This window comes from Camelina sativa, chromosome 13 (genome assembly GCF_000633955.1).
Source record: "Camelina sativa cultivar DH55 chromosome 13, Cs, whole genome shotgun sequence".
NCBI lineage: Eukaryota > Viridiplantae > Streptophyta > Magnoliopsida > Brassicales > Brassicaceae > Camelina > Camelina sativa.
This window is the reverse complement of record NC_025697.1, coordinates 10,040,835-10,057,807: the sequence shown is the minus strand read 5'-3', so window position 1 is coordinate 10,057,807 and position 16,973 is coordinate 10,040,835. Positions and strand designations below refer to the sequence as shown.

At 39.2% G+C, this 16,973-nt stretch overlaps 2 protein-coding genes and 1 pseudogene across 2 annotated transcripts; 1 reads left to right on the top strand and 2 right to left on the bottom strand.

Moving 5' to 3' along the window:
• On the bottom strand, positions 1,778-8,773 carry LOC109128346 (annotated as a pseudogene).
• Positions 9,044-9,894, bottom strand: LOC104738101 (peptidyl-tRNA hydrolase, mitochondrial-like). The gene is made up of 4 exons (XM_019234752.1): positions 9,785-9,894; positions 9,515-9,574; positions 9,352-9,428; positions 9,044-9,247 (listed from the first exon to the last, which is right to left on the bottom strand). The coding sequence occupies exons 2-4, from the start codon at positions 9,558-9,560 to the stop codon at positions 9,113-9,115; spliced, it is 258 nt and encodes an 85-aa protein (XP_019090297.1). The 5' UTR covers positions 9,561-9,574; positions 9,785-9,894; the 3' UTR covers positions 9,044-9,112.
• On the top strand, positions 13,374-14,171 carry LOC109128345. The gene has a single exon (XM_019234535.1). It carries the CDS (start codon positions 13,374-13,376, stop codon positions 14,169-14,171), a length of 798 nt encoding a protein of 265 aa, XP_019090080.1.

Genomic DNA, 16,973 nt, shown 5'->3' with positions numbered 1-16,973 from the left:
ACATGATCATCATCATCAGCTGTAATCGCTAGAGTTAAGCAAATAATCCTGGTACGTGGGACTCCAACATCAGCCATATTGAGAATAGGGTTAGGCTGCATCAACCTGGTACGTGGTAACAAGGCGAGAGATATGGCCACGAGAAAGTAAATGACGACAATTCAAGAAGAAGGGAAGAACTTGGGAATAAAAGTCCAAAGTTCTTTTTGTTTTTAACGTCTGATTATTTTATTAGATATCAATCAAACAGAACAAAACAGAGTACTACAGATTATAACAATGCAAGAAAGCTTCTAAGAAACAGAAACTGCCTTACGAATAAAGAGAATTAGCCCAAAAAAAAAAACCTTCCACTCTTTTTTTTTTCAATACGCGTATGTGATGCAAGTCAAAGTTAAAACGTTAGTGAACCTGAAACATTGATTTTTTGATATATGGAAGAGTAATTTTAGGGAGTAAAATGTGCAATAAAATTTACTGAAATGGACTATGATTGGAAATATAAATATTGATATCTGTTTTTGATACAGAAATTACTTTCACTGTCACTACTGTCTGAAAAAACTCTGCCAAAGAGAAAATAAAGGAGAAAACAAATTGGGTAACAGTAGCCATACCTCTGTCAATCACTCCCTCTTCAGGGTAATACACACAGACGTATACCTCTACATATATCGTGATATCGTATATAGGAGAAAAAGATAACAATAATTCCACACTTGCAAATCTTTATAAGCCGCAATTCTTTTAATTTAACTTCACCGGTGGCCCATATGTAATTATCAGAAACCAACACAAGAATTACTAGAAACTTATTTACATCAAGAAAATTTTGGTTTATGATATGCGGTTGGCTCAGGTATGCTTTGGTTCGCCACTAGTAAAGGAAGTCAAATAGATTTCTTTAGAACTTAGAATAAGATCTCTGGTAAATGTGTAGAAGTAGAATAAATGTAATATGATCCACGAATGCATCTTTAGACGAGGTTAATTATCGAAAAATTATATATTGCTTGGCTTTAATCTAGTTTGGGTCAATCTAGTTTGGGTTAATCTAGTTTGGGTCAATCTAGTTTTTCTCACTAATTAAAATGATATTATGAAACTGTTTGGAACTATTTTGATGCACGGTGAAGCCTTCAAGAGGCACATTGGTCCAGCAATTTTGATTTCCTGCCTCGATATTTTTTTCCAAAAAAAGGTCCGGGTTGAGAAAATTGAAAAGTAAAATATATGGTCCTAATTAGTCTCTGAAATCTTGGAGTTTTTCAACTGACAAAACGATTGTGAATCTACTGATCTATTTTTTTTGGCATGCATGAACCCATAATATGTAGCCTAAAGGCACCATCACACCAGGGATCGAGTCCCGCTCCCTTCGAATATATGGATTAGGCTAATGGGTCGGCCTGTTGTGGCCCAATGGTTGACAAAAAAATATATATATATATATATATATGTGTGTATATGAATAATATATCTCATGAACGGGTACCATTAGTTTGGAAAATCGGAATTGGTAAAAAAGTTTTTTCAACTACCGTTTCAAGTAACAACAAAAAGTGTCAAGATTAGTTTTTACAGGCAAAGAAAAAAAGAAAGCGATTGTCATCATCTCACTTAACATACCGGATAAGTTGTCCAATACAGCCAAACCTTCATTTAAAAATCAACTGTTATGATGTTATCAGTTCTGCTTTTGCCTAGCAATTTAACATCTTTTTTGGGGGGATTAAGATGAATACTGTGTAACTGGAGGTTTGGGCGTAATATTATTGGAGTAAGTAAAGTAAACAGAAACTAATGGAGTATTTGCTTTCTAATGACACCCTTAGTGTGTGAAAGTGAAATTAGAAAAAAGGGCCGTATTGAATTATATAGTACATTGACAATGAAAGGAGGGAGAGATAATAGAGAGAGAGGCAGAGTTGAATTTGAAAGAAACCTCGAATTTGGACTATTTATGATTTTATATCCCCACGGTATAGCTTGCAGACACATTTTCACCATACCTCTCCCTCTCTCATACTCTGGTGTTGTCATAATCTCAATCTCTTTAGTAGTACAACAACTTTTTTGGTGAAATGCATAACTATTACTACAATTCTGCATGCATTGATAGAGAAAATAAAAACTAGATAAATACTAGCCAAGTCAAAATAACAACTGAAGGTTTTCTCATAATTAACACCATCAGGTCTTATTACCTGCCATCCCAACGTGAGAATGGTCAATATGCTTAGACAGTTGCTTCACATCAGTTGATGAAGGCTTCGAAACTAACAGGCTCTGTCAATATCCATGTTACAAGCAAAGGTGAAAAGACAAACATACACTTTTAGACAAAAATCAGGACGAGTATAGGAAACATATCATAACTCTAACAATCTTTACTACTGAGACAGGATAACTTTACACACCATTTCTCTGTCTATCAATCTTAATTGTATAACACAAAATCCAGACACATGCAAGAAAAAGGAACAAAGGTTAGGCAACAAAACAAAAATGGTAAGACAAGATATTCTGTATTAGAATCCAAGATTTGTAATCAAGACCTTCTTGTGATTTGGCGCAGATAATATGAATCCATATGTTCAGGCATATTAGACATAATGCTTGATTGCCACCAAAAGTTGACAGCAATAGTCAGGTCATCACTCTCCACCTGATGGAACCTGCATAAGTGAAATTATACTTAAATCTGAAGTACATCAACCTGCCTACTGAATGTTCAAAACAAGTGTCACTTTGATTAGCATGATTCAAGTTAGCTAGCTAACCAAATTGACATTTCAAACATCTTTGTTTGTGTCTAGTTAAAACCTACAGGACTTCCATGTCAAGAAGCGTCTGGATCAGAGGCAGAAGTAAGCACATGCATACTATATGACATAAGGTATCTCATATACAAACCCACAGACTAAACAGAGACATGATAACTACAAGTGATTACGAAAAACAGTTGATAAGAAAAGAACCTTCTTTTATTATCTGAATAAGCATAAAAGAACTTTGAATGGTGTGCATTTCAATGCAGTATGATAAGAAGAGTTATACCATAGTTCTGCCCATGTCAAATACTGGTGCCATGTCTTAGGATGTGTAGACGCAAAACTAGGGTTGGGCATTCGGATAACCCGTTCGGGTTCGGGTATTACCCATTCGGGTTCGGGTAAATGGGTTTAGAAAAATAGAACACATTGGGTATTTTTAGATATATGGGTTCGGTTCGGTTTGGGTACTATCGGGTTCGGGTCGGTTTGGGTTACAAATTTTAGAACCCGATTAGTATCCGAACTACCGGGTACCCAAAAAAATATAATTAAATTTAAATAAATTTAGTTAAATTTTGACTTACATAACAAAATATTTTAGATATTTTGATTATTTTTGATATTTAGGTATAAAACTAAATGAAATATTCAAAATTATAATCATAATTTTGGGGTAATTGCATTATATTAATGATAAATATTATAAATATGTTTATATGTTCGGGTTTAATGGGTACCCAAATGGGTACCGGGTATTACCCGACCCTAACCCGAACCCACGGATATTAGAAAATGAACCCAATAGAGTTTTATAGGCAAACCCGTACCCAACCCGAACCCGGTTTTCGGGTCGGGTTCCGGGTTGGGTATTCGGGTACGGTTTTTATGCCTAGACCTGCGCAAAACATCTTAAGTAAGTCTCCAAACATCGGTTCAATACCTCTGTTTGTCCATCGGTTTGAGGGTGGAATTCGGTGCTATATTTGAGCTTAGTACCAGATAACTTGAAACAATCTTTCCAAAAGGCACTGATAAAAGTGTTTCCTCTGTCTGATACTATAGATGCTGGAAAACCGTGTAGTCTCACCACCTCTTTAATGAATAACTTTGCCACCTCAAAAGCCGAGAATGGATGTTTAAGGCTCAAAAAGTGACTATACTTGCTCAATCTGTCAACTACTACCAAGATAACATCCTTGCCTTGAGAACGGGGAAGTTCTTCCACAAAATCCATGGAGATATCCTCCCAAACTTGTTTAGGAAGCGGTAGGGGTTGTAACAATCCTGCTGGGGACAGTGTAGAATATTTTTGTCTCTGGCAAACATCACACTCGGACACAAATTTCTGCACATCTTTCATCAACCCTTCCCAGTGAAAAGATTGCTGAATTCGTTTAGCTGTTTTAAGCACCCCCGAGTGGCCTCCTAACATATCGGTATGATATTCCTCCAATATCAAAGGGATGGACTTAGATGTCTTAGGTAAGACTAACCTGTTCTTGAACCATAATCTCCCATTCCTCACGGTGTAGCCATTGTTTTCAGTTTGGTCTGCTTGATACGCTTGTATCACTTCCTGCAGATCCTTATCTTTGTCAATCTCTTCGTATATATCATGTAGTTGTAATGCAGTAGGAACTGTTAATTCAAGCAAAACAGGCGATGGTATTATCCCTTGAGGTTGCGTCATACGAGATAGCCCATCAGCTGCAGAATTTTCCACTCCAGGTTTGTATATGATATCAAAATCATAGTTCAACAATTTAATCAGCCACTTTTGATAGTCCATCGTCACTTCTCTCTGATCTAGCAAAAATTTCAGACTTTTCTGGTCTGTATGAACCACAAAATGTCTCCCAAACAGATAATGTTTCCATTTTTGTATTGATAGTACTATAGCCATTAACTCTCTTTCATACACCGGTTTCAACTGTTCCTTGACAGACAACCCATGACTAAAATATGCAATCAGTCTCTTGCCTTGCATCAGTACTGCTCCCAAACCATACCCAGATGCATCAACTTCCACCGTAAACACTTCAGTAAAGTCGGGTAAAGCCAGGACAGGTCCTGTAGACATTGCTTTCTTTAAAGTGTCAAAAGCTAGTTGTGCTTCTTTACTCCACTCGAAACTATCTTTCTTCAATAGTTCTGTCAAAGGTCTTGCGAGCACTCCACTCGGTTTAGATCAACTGCTGATTACACAACTCCACATCTACTCCCTTGTTGTTGACTTTAAACCCACTCGACAACGATTTCAAGGACATCTTCGAATTCTCCAAGTCAGATTCTCCTCTGAGATATACTGTTTTGCCATTGTAAATAAATGACATCTCATTCTTCTCCCAATTAACTCTACAATCTCCCAAAGTTCTTAGCCAGTAGACTCCCAAGATGATATCAATTTGACCCAATTCAAGGATAATGAAATCTGTGGTAAATTCCAGATTTTGAGTCGAAAAAGTCACCTTCTCACATACTCCTAAACCATTCACCATGATGCATGTTCCCAGCTTAATATTCAAATTTGGATCCTCCTTGCATTTTAGTCTCAGTTTCTTCACAGCAGCTGGTGATATAAAATTGTGAGATGCACCACTGTCTAACATTATCACGATATCCTCTCTGCCCACTGATCCTCTTACTTTTGTAGTTGTTGGACCTGAAATACCTCTGAATGATGCAAACGATAAAGCCATACACTCACTTATAGGCTCCTCTATTAGCTCTGCTTCATTGTTCACATCCAATACTTCTACCTCATAGCCATTGAGCACTGTCATGATTCACAATTCCTTGTTTGGACATTTGTGTTCCTTCGACCAGGGACCATCACACTTAAAACATATCCCTTTTCTTCTTTTTTTCGTCTAGTTCAGCACTCGTATTGTTTCTTCTCGGTCTGGACTCTACTCGGCTGACTGGTTTCTCCAAACTCTGTATGATTTCAGTCCCAATGGATTTTGTCTTCCAACTATTAGAGTTGTAGTGAGAATTCCCTTTGTATTCAGAGTTAAAATTCTCCTTATTCTCCTTACTAGCTATCATCAGTTCCTTCCGCACAACACTACGCATAATGCTTGATTCCATGGCTCTTGCTTCTGCCACCATCTCAGGTAAGTTGCGTGGTTTCTGCATGTGTAAGAGTTCTTGCATTTCCTGTGATAAACCATTAAGAAATATCCCTTCCAGCTTTTGTTCATCTAGACCTGATACTTTTGATGAAAGGTCCTCAAATCTTTGTATGTAGTCAGCTATTGTTCCCGTTTGTTTGATGCAAAATAAGCTTTGACTTGGACCACGCATCTTCAAATTCCCAAATCTCAGCATCAAGCTAGACTTAAATTGCAACCAACTCTCAAATTGTCTTGTATTAACCACCCAGTTGTACCAGCTCAAAGCTTCTCCACTTAAACTCACTGATACCAATGCCAGCTTCTCCGCATCATTGTATCCACCAATACGAAAAAATCGCTCCACTCGAGCAACCCAAGCATAAACCCCAATACCATCAAAGACTGCCATTTCTACATTCATGTTCAAGTTTTCTCTAAGACCAGGCCTAATGTTGCTATGGCAAGGTTCCGAGACTGGGAAACGTACCTGATTGCGACAATCTTGTGATTGTGGTGGCGCAGAATGGCTTGAAGCACCCACTTCACAGACCGTTTCAATTCTGGGTAAAGAACTGAGGACCAGATCCAGCTTCCTTCCAAGATCCTCCAATTTCTGATCGCGAATGTTCATATCGTTGGCTAACGACTCAATCTTGGAGCTCATTTGAGAACCCAATGAATCGATTCTTGTCTCCATCTTCGCTCTTGAACTGCGCATCTCGCTCAATTGATCGTAAACATCGGCTAGTGATGCTTCTTGTTGTTCCGTTGCTGACAATTCGCGAACAGGTGATAACCCTAACTCCATAACCATCTTCATGATAAGCTCCTTCATTCGTTGCGGAAGAAACAAAAATTTCCCAATTGCTCGAACCCTAACTTCACTGCGTAGCGATTGCTTCAATCCGAGCTCACGACGGCGCCAATTGATAAGAAAAGAACCTTCTTTTATTATCTGAATAGGCGCAGCTAGACATATCTCTCCCCCTCTCAGATGACACATGTGTTTAACTCTTTACTCTGCACGTGATGTCTTTTCCCTTCTCACATACACCCGATGCAGCTTATCAACAGTTTGATACAGATGATGCAGGATATCTTATAATATTCACCTTATTCTGAAATGCAAACCTATGAGCTACTAAGAGAGCTTTTCTGAGAAAATATGAGTATACTCACCAGCTTCAGGAATGAATACTGCATCACCAGCGTCGAGAGTAACCTCCTGTGACTGCTTCAGGGAATGCTCTGCTCTTGGACAATCAGATAAATTTGGATTATCTAGACCAACCGAACTACATGAACAACAAATATAATAGGCCATGAAAAATGATGTAAACAAACATTAGCACAGGAAAATCACTGACAAGTTTTGCAATAGTTGCTAAGGTCCAGAAATTGATAAGTTTCCCTACGATGTAACCACAAAGAAAAGTACACAGAAAGTCCAAGAATAATGATACCTATGGTTTGACGCTTCTCCATATATAGGCATCGGATAGAGTGAGGGACTGGCGAAAGGAGGCCACAAGACAACTGTAATATGAAGGAATTTAGATGTAAGAAAGCATAAAACATATAGTCAAATGATGACTGAATATGCCAATATTTCAAATGAGCCTTAAACTGACTTCAAACGAGGTGATTTGGCATTCTAGAAACCACATGTCCTTGATTTCTGTGAAGTAATTTTGTTTATAGTAGGACCATAACATTACCAATTTTTTATTCCACTAAAGACAGAAATAACATGAACCAACTTCCTGACACTTTGACGTGAAGGAAAACAATGGGCTAACCTTTTTTACGCCCTGAGACTATGCATAAAAGGTTATGATGAGGATCATAGTGAGTAGTTGATCGAGCTTGTGAAGAATTCATCCAAAAATTGATAGAAGACAGTGACTTTCCCACTAAAGGTGTGGGCTGCATCAATCCAGATAGTTGATGTCAAGTTAAGCAGCAACGTAGAAACACGAGTTGACAAGAACTACGCCTACCGTCTGGAAGTCTTGTCTCAGAATCTTGAGTTGAACCTTCTCTTCTCTCTCATCATTCAGAATTGGAAACTGGAAAAAAAAAACATACACATACATGAAAGTTCAACCCCAAGGGCGAAAAATATACATAGACCAAAAGCACAAAGACGAAAACTAGAAAGCATCTGAACCTGTGCTAGGTATATGGTCCTCAGCTATAGATAGTAGTAAAATCTGCAGACATAGCATTAACACAGACAGGAACCATTCTCTTTGCTTATCGTATGCTGCTTGCAGAATCTGATAAACTCCGAGAACGGCAATGATACCTACAAAGGACAAAGCAAAGCATCCGGCTACTATAATACTGTGATTTTAGAGACACTAACAGTATGTTTAAGAACCGAGGAGGGGATACCCTCTCATGGCTTCTGATATCACCATTGAAAATAGGAGCAGTCCTCGAAAGCATAGCCTCCACTTCAACGGAACCTGCACGTTCCTTCATATAAATCCAATTAACGCATAAGATTACACAATCGTCAATTCCCAGAAGAAGAAGAAAAAGGAAACGAAATCGAAATCAAAACACCTCAAGATAATCAAGGCCACAGTTGAATGGATTCCACTTAGAACAGGCATCCCAGTTACTAACACATCTTCTGAAAACCTTTAGGAGAACCGAGGAAGCATAAACGGAATCAGACGATTATCAGATTCAAAAGGAGAGAAAGACACAGAGAGATTCATGTGAATTACGGCTGGAAAGTTGGTGAGCTCGACGGCGGACTCAAATTCGGCGGCAGAAAGACCACTCTCCAAGGTTTGAATCTTCGAGAAGTCGCATCCCGTCGCCATATTTTTTTTTACTCTGTTACGGGCTGCGTAAGGGATTCGTCTCGTCTCAGTTACCACCGAATTAAAAGTGCGTTGAAAATTATTTAAAATTTTAGAAATTGTTAATCAATTTTAGAAAGGATATATTTTCTTCTTTTTTTTTTTGACAACAGAGAAAGGATATATTTTCAAATAACTAAAAACATTAAAATTAATTTAGTGAATGCAATAATTCATACACTTTTCTATTAATTATTTTCACTAAAATATACTAATTTTTTTTAAAAAAAACCTAAAATATAATTAAAGATTGACTTGACAACACATGAGTCTTTCTTATCGGGTATTCAAAAACCAACTATAAAAGACACTTCCTTTATCCAAGACAGTAAAGAGCATTTGGTCAAGCTGCAATTACTGTATGTTGTCTTAAGTGTTTGTACTTCTGTTCCACATTGAACAATCTCCAGCTTTCTCCAAAGTCTTTAGACAAAACCAGCTTCAGAGCATCCACCCCTTCTGCTAAAGCTTTATCCATCTTTTTCCAGAAACATAGAGCACACAAGGGAGACATAAATCTATCTCTTTATGGTGATCTAAGCCACAATGTTTTCAATGTCGATTAAATGCTCATAGGCTTACCCGTTCTCGAGCTGCCATGCTGAACTTCTGCAACAAGAAAGCCTTTGGATCCATTTGTCCCGTAGGCTTTCCTATTCCTACAATCATAATAATATCTTGATTTAGAACCAATGATCTTCATGAGGGAGAGAAAATGGTAAGTCAAACGGAGGTTGAAACTGACCGATTCGTAGCCTAGCAAATTCCCTGTTGCCTCGAAAATGGTTCATTACACTTTTTTAACCTGAGAAGACCACGAGAATCATAACTACCATATAAACTAATGTCAGTCAAACCCCAAACAAGTATAAACGTAAGAGTTTTCGATATCATGATGGTAGATACTACAGTCTGAAACATGTGACAGAAATGGTCTTACGATAACCAGGGAAAAGTTGAACTCGATCTGTTTTACAAATGACCGCATCCTAGTGAGAAAAATGAGATACCATACCCGTTGTGGCATCCATGGCCTCCTTTTTCTTGAAGGCGAAGAACACCACATGGCAATTGCATGTCATCATGCACCTACATCACCAAATTCCAGAGTAACAATGAAATCAAGTGTCTTCTGGTGAAACAAATCGTAAAACATTGTTAGGCCTTAAGCCAAAAACGGTAATAGGATTACCACAAGCACTCGATTGAGAGGTAAGTTGTAATAAGCAGCGAGAGGTCCACTCTGACCAGTTTCAAGAGAGGCACAGTAACTAACACAATCAACCAAAGCTAAGTAGCTACATTATGCAAAAAAAAATAGGTAAATACAGCAAATTCAATTGCAATCATAGACACTTGGCAAGCAATAGATTTTGATGACCATATATTTTCTTCAAAAGTATGATACTGTCATGGTTGAAACCGTTAAATCATAAAGCTTCTCGTCAGGCCCCTTACAAGCAGATAAAACCTAACCTTGATTTAAATAGCAATGGATGAAGTATGTAGATGATGTTCAAGAATCTTATTGGTAAAAGAAACCAGTCATTAAGCCTCATGAATCATTCATATTTCAGATACATATACACACAGCCAAGATCTAACAAATTTAATATGCCATTATCAACACAAATTTTGAAAGACTTATACTAAGAATAGGAGAAGAAGATTACTGATTCACCGCTCAAGTTCATGTAGGTTTGCGGCTTTGCCAGGATAACAGGAAGATCGTCCACGAAGCCTGAGAGGGGACAACACAAAATCGGAAGCCCTTAACTCAACATCAAACTCACACACTTTTCGTTCATTCAAGAGAAAGAAAAAAACTCAATGTACCTTGTCCCATTATAGCCTTGAAATTGACCAGGTTCATCTGAATTCCCACTGTCTCAGCAAAAGCTCAACATCAAACTCCAGTTTTTACACCTTATCTACCCTAATAACATCCCAAAACCACTTGCATCCTTCAAAAGAGAAAAATGAAGACTATGGGGTTTCACCATGAGAAAACAGCATCTAGCTTCAACAAGTGGTGGCAAAGACGGTCAAAATGGCCCCGCGGTTAGCTACCATCTTTCCATCATGTCTAACATGGTGGATGTAATGATATAGCAACTAGGACAGGGAGGTAAAGAAAATTTATGAGAACAGCTTTCTCTGTCCCATGCCAAGTTATATATTCAATAAAATCTCAGACTTGTGAAAAATATCACGACACTAAAACCACTTAAAAAGAAATTTCTACTTTTCCTTCACTGTATCCTCCGGAGTTAGCTAGTTACCTGGGGTCAGTCCCCCCTAAAAACTTTTTAAAAAATGAATTAAAGCCTCAGATAGAGGAGACCAAGAACCTTATATTTCCAGTGAGAGTCTTGATTGTAAGTACAGTATGACTTTGAAAACTCTGGACTTCTCAAAAGTTCACAAAATTAGGCACCCAAGAGTACTTAAAATTGTCACTAGAGAGATACTATCAATGTTCTAGAACACAATGAAGACACACAGAATAAACATGGAAATAATATTAAAAGAATGAGAAGAAGCAGAGCTGCATAAATAAACAAATATCACCTGTTGTCATCCTCAGTTCACGGAATACCCTTTCGTGCTCCTGACCGGACTTTGTTTTTACCTCCTTGGTTAGAGACTCCCGCATGACTGTTACCTCCTTTCTTACTACTTCCTCCTTCATCACCAACATCACCATGTTTGATCCAACAGGCTGCTGATATACACTGCCAAGGAGACTTGGGGAGAGTGTCTCAAAATCACCTTGTGCACTTCAACCATTCCAGAATGTATAACCAGATCCACGAGCTATTTTGGCAATGGTAGGCCACCCTGAACTGGAATCAGCAGAGATGAGAGTATCTCGAAATCAGAGCACTTAAAAAAACCAATCTTCATGACAGGTAATAACGTAGGCTTGAATGAAAAAGTTTGCAATCTTCTACAGGAGAAGGAGCCACTAAAAAAACCTAAGTATAACATGTGTGCTAATCTTGAAACTTTGGGGACTCTGTAGACACCATTGCTTGAAACCGAGAGTCAGAGACTATGAACACTTGAGGAATAAACAGTAAGGAAGGAGGATGGAAACGAAAATAAGCAGTCAGTTTACTCGCTAGTGAGGGGAGAAGGTGGGGAAAGATTGAGCTTGTGATGAAGATTTCAAAGAAGTTGATTAATCATTGGAATACTTTTTACAAATTGACTGTACAACAGTACCAAGTTCACCAAAATCACCTGCCTTTTCAGGATGTGTAATCCGAAAGGATCATTCCATTCTGCAAATGTTAATGCTGCCAATAAGTGAATAAAAATGTCAAGGAAGATTGGGGATTCAACAAGGGGACTGTGGTGCAATGCAAAAGATAGAAAAAAAAAGCAGATAATATTCAATAGGGAGCCAGATATAAGGAAAGAGAGCAAGCTTAATGCAGAGAAAATGAACACAAGGGAAAGAAGTGACTGAAATACATGTAAGATGATAAATTATCCGCAAATGAATGTATTAGCAGAAGAAACAAGAAGAAGGTTCGTTCTTGATGATACAACAGTAATGATTTCACAAGCCGATGTAAAACCTTAAATAAAATAAAAGAAAATAAAATAAAAAAAAAAAAGAAAAAAAGAAGAGAAACTAATTCAAACATGGACAGAAACAGAGTAGGACACCTGGAAGCCAGGGAGGGGGGCAGTGGAGAAGACAGCATCGGACCAGAGGACGTTCCCCCAAATGTCGCCTTCCCACATCTGCACCGAAATCTCAGCACACCAAATCTCCAGTGTCGCATCCCCAACGAGCAGGTCCCAGAAGACGAGAATGTTGCCACGAGAAGAGGTGAGGAGTTTGTTGTCCGGCATGAGGCTAAGGAGGCCGTTTTTGTGACCATGATTGAGCAAATAGCACTCCCACACATCCGCCAAGTCCCCACGGAAATTGATCGAACTGGAACGGGGATAAATGGATAAAGCATTTTTTAAACCATACACATTCCTCCAAACCATGGCGCCTTGCCTTACCCCGCTCAGAGGGTCACACCACATTATAGACCCGTCTTCGTAATTCACACAGTATAACAATCTATCTGTTGCACAAAAATTAAAATCATTCCACAAACCTTGTACCCTCGGAAAGTTGCAGGACACAGTAATAGTCTCCCTCCCCCGCACCACCTTGCTAACTGTAAAGCAGAACAACACTGCTTTTGTTGTTTCGGTCCAACAAGGTAAGAAAATGGGCTTTGTGAATGATGTCCAGCCCATTACGATCATGAGTCGAGAAACACTCTGCAAAGAAAACAGAGCCATGTGCACCTTGCCGTACAGTCAAACCAGTGAAGACAGCTCACTCTACAGCTCACACAACGCTCCAAACCATGAATAGATTTGTTCCTTTAGGCTCTTCAATCCTCTGCAGATGATGACATGTGTCAGGGATCAACCTAGTCGTTTGTAAACCTAGTCTCTACTATAAATAGACTATGCAATGTAATGAGAGACAATAAGATGGAATAATACTTTTGAGCCACCATCTCTTCTCGTTTACGAGGGTTTAGAACTCTTGCTTTCATGGTATCAGAGCTCCGGTAATACGATCTATGGCTCAAGAAGACTCTTTTTCTTCTTCTCTTTCTATTTCTCAAGTTGTGACTCTGAAACTGTCAGAGTCCAACTATCTCTTATCGAAGACTCAATTTGAGTCCTTTCTCTCACCACAAATGTTACTTGGTTACGTCAATGGTTCGATAACGTGTCCTTCTGCTACTCGACCCGTAACTACTCGTCCTGTAAATGCTGTTGAAGGTCCTTCTGAAGAGCCTAACCCAGACTTTGTGAAGTGGATTCGTAATGATCAACTGGTCATGGCCTGGATCTTCGGCTCACTAACGGAACCAGCTCTGAGAGCGGTGTACGGTATGCAATCTGCACATGAGGTATGGAATGCTCTAGCTAAAAAGTTCAATAGGGTGTCTACCACTAGAAAGTTTGAGTTGCAGAATCGTTTGCGGGGTTGTCTTAAGATAGGAAGAACAATGGAAGAGTATCTTAGTGAACTGAAACAGATCTATGATCAGCTTGATTCTATTGGATTTCCTATGACTGATTTAGAAAAGATTCATGGTTTACTGACTGGTCTTGGTAAGGAGTATGAATCGGTCACCACTGTTATTGAACATTCTATGGATTCAGTTCCTGGTCCCTGTTATGAAGATGTTGTGTTTAAAGTCATCTCTTTTGATGATAAGCTGAAAACGTACAACACTGCTCCTGCTGTTTCGCCTCATTTAGCCTTTCAAACTGAGAAAGGTTACTTTGATAGAGGCGGCTCAAACACCAGAGGAGGTCGTTCAGGATCTGGTGGTGGCTACAGAGGCAGGGGAAACTATTCTACATGAGGCCGTGGTTTTCAGCAACATAGCAGTGGTCAGAACACTCAATCAAATACCTCCAGACCAACTTGTCAGATATGTCGGAAGTATGGACACAATGCATTCAGGTGTTACAATCGGTACAATAAGTCTTTTCCGGAGCTAGAGCTGCCTTCTGCATTAGCTGCTATGCGTGTGTCTCATGGAAATCAACACACTGGCACAGAGTGGTTACCAGATAGTGGGTCTACGGCTCACATCACCAACTCTGCATCTAATCTGCAACAAGCTCAAACCTATCAAGGTAATGATTCAGTGATGGTTGGTAATGGTGAATTCTTACCCATTACTCATATTGGTTCGGTTCCTCTGCAGACTGTATCAGGTACTTTTCTTCCTCTTAACGATGTGTTAGTGTGTCCAAACATTACCAAATCTCTGTTATCAGTCTCCAAGCTCTGTGATGATTATCCTTGCTCTATTAAATTTGATTCTGATGGTGTACGTGTAAAGGACAAGCATACCAAGCTGCTCCTCACGACCAGAAACCGGAGTAAAGATCATTATGTTCTGGCTAACCCTGCGTTTGGTGCTTTCTACTCTACTCGACAATTGGCTGCTAGTGATGAAGTTTGGCACAAACGGTTGGGGCATCCAAGTGCAAAAGTCCTACAACTCCTATCTAATACTGAAGCGATTTCAATAAATAAACGCACCAACAAGTTGTGTGAATCTTGCAGACTTGGAAAGAGTGCTCAACTTCCTTTTTCTTCCTCTACTTTTGTAGCCAGTAAACCTCTTGAGAGGATACATTGTGATTTGTGGGGACCTGCTCCAATCACTTCTGTTCAAGGGTTTAGATACTATGTTATCTTTATTGACAATTACTCTCGTTTTTGTTGGTTCTATCCACTGAAGAATAAATCGGAGTTCTACTCAGTTTTTGTGTTGTTTCAAAAGTTTGTTGAGAACCAGCTTAATCAGAAAATCATGATGTTTCAGTGTGATGGTGGTGGTGAATTTGTTAGTTCACAGTTTATCACTCATCTTGCAAATTGTGGAATCAAACAACTTATCTCTTGTCCTCATACCCCTCAACAAAATGGTTTAGCAGAAAGAAAACATAGACACTTGACAGAGTTGGGTTTAAGTATGATGTTTCGGAGCAAAGTCCCACAACAGTACTGGGTTGAAGGNGGCTGCTAGTGATGAAGTTTGGCACAAACGGTTGGGGCATCCAAGTGCAAAAGTCCTACAACTCCTATCTAATACTGAAGCGATTTCAATAAATAAACGCACCAACAAGTTGTGTGAATCTTGCAGACTTGGAAAGAGTGCTCAACTTCCTTTTTCTTCCTCTACTTTTGTAGCCAGTAAACCTCTTGAGAGGATACATTGTGATTTGTGGGGACCTGCTCCAATCACTTCTGTTCAAGGGTTTAGATACTATGTTATCTTTATTGACAATTACTCTCGTTTTTGTTGGTTCTATCCACTGAAGAATAAATCGGAGTTCTACTCAGTTTTTGTGTTGTTTCAAAAGTTTGTTGAGAACCAGCTTAATCAGAAAATCATGATGTTTCAGTGTGATGGTGGTGGTGAATTTGTTAGTTCACAGTTTATCACTCATCTTGCAAATTGTGGAATCAAACAACTTATCTCTTGTCCTCATACCCCTCAACAAAATGGTTTAGCAGAAAGAAAACATAGACACTTGACAGAGTTGGGTTTAAGTATGATGTTTCGGAGCAAAGTCCCACAACAGTACTGGGTTGAAGGTTTCTTCACTGCCAACTATCTGAGCAACCTACTACCTTCTTCAGTACTTGCAGATTCAAAGAGTCCATATGAAGTCCTCTTTACACAGAAACCAGACTACTCTGCATTACGAGTTTTTGGCAGTGTGTGTTACCCAACTCTTCGTGCTTATGGGCACAACAAATTTGACCCCAAATCCTTGAAATGTGTTTTTCTCGGCTACAATGAGAAATACAAAGGATATAGGTGCATTCATCCTCCCATTGGTCGAGTCTATATTAGTAGACATGTTCTTTTTGATGAACATGTTTATCCTTTCGTTGATGAGTATGCGGCTCTAATTCCTGCAGCAACAACACCGCTCTTGTCAGCTTGGCACCGTGGTACTCTGCCTCCTCCAACACCGTAGTCTGATGTGTCTCCCTTAGCTCATGAGGAGATTGAAGGGCCACACTTGGTTACTCCAGAGTTTCCTCAACCTACATCTGAGCAGAACAACACTGCTCTTGTTGAAGATCCAGCTCCTGTTCCAGACAATGTTTCACATGAAACCACTGAATCAGACTCTGATAATGAGTCTCACCATGATGGTCCTCCTTTATTCTCAGAAGCAGACTTTCCTCCACTTGTTGCTCCAACAATCAATGAACACTGTATGAGAACGAGGGGGAAAGATGGTGTAAGAAAACCTAATCCAAAATATGCTCTCACTATCACTCAAACACCGGTTAGAGAGCCTAAGACAGTAGCATCAGCACTCAAACATCCAAGGTGGACAGGAGCAATGGGAGAAGAAGTAGAAACCTTTGTGGAGACCAACACTTTTGATTTGGTTCCACATGAAGAAGAAATGAATGTTCTAGGCTGCATGTGGGTTTTTAAAACAAAGATCAATGCAGACGGCAGCTTGGATAAGCTTAGAGCCCGTCTTGTGGCAAAAGGTTACGATCAGGAAGAGGGGGTTGATTTTCTGGAAACATACAGTCCGGTTGTAAGAACTGCTACAGTGCGTCTCATCCTCCATGCTGCAACAGTTCACAAATGGCCTTTGAAGCAACTTGATGTCAAGAA

Bases quoted from the DNA above. Each gene is read 5' to 3' on its own strand.
- LOC104738101 (XM_019234752.1), bottom strand. From the start codon at position 9,560: ATGAACCATTTTCGAGGCAACAGGGAATTTGCTAGGCTACGAATCG. The intron at 9,429-9,514 runs GTCAGTTTCAAC...TTATGATTGTAG, and splicing joins ATTTGCTAGGCTACGAATCG to GAATAGGAAAGCCTACGGGA. The intron at 9,248-9,351 runs GTAAGCCTATGA...TTCTGGAAAAAG, and splicing joins GCATGGCAGCTCGAGAACGG to ATGGATAAAGCTTTAGCAGA.
- LOC109128345 (XM_019234535.1), top strand. From the start codon at position 13,374: ATGGCTCAAGAAGACTCTTTTTCTTCTTCTCTTTCTATTTCTCAAGTT.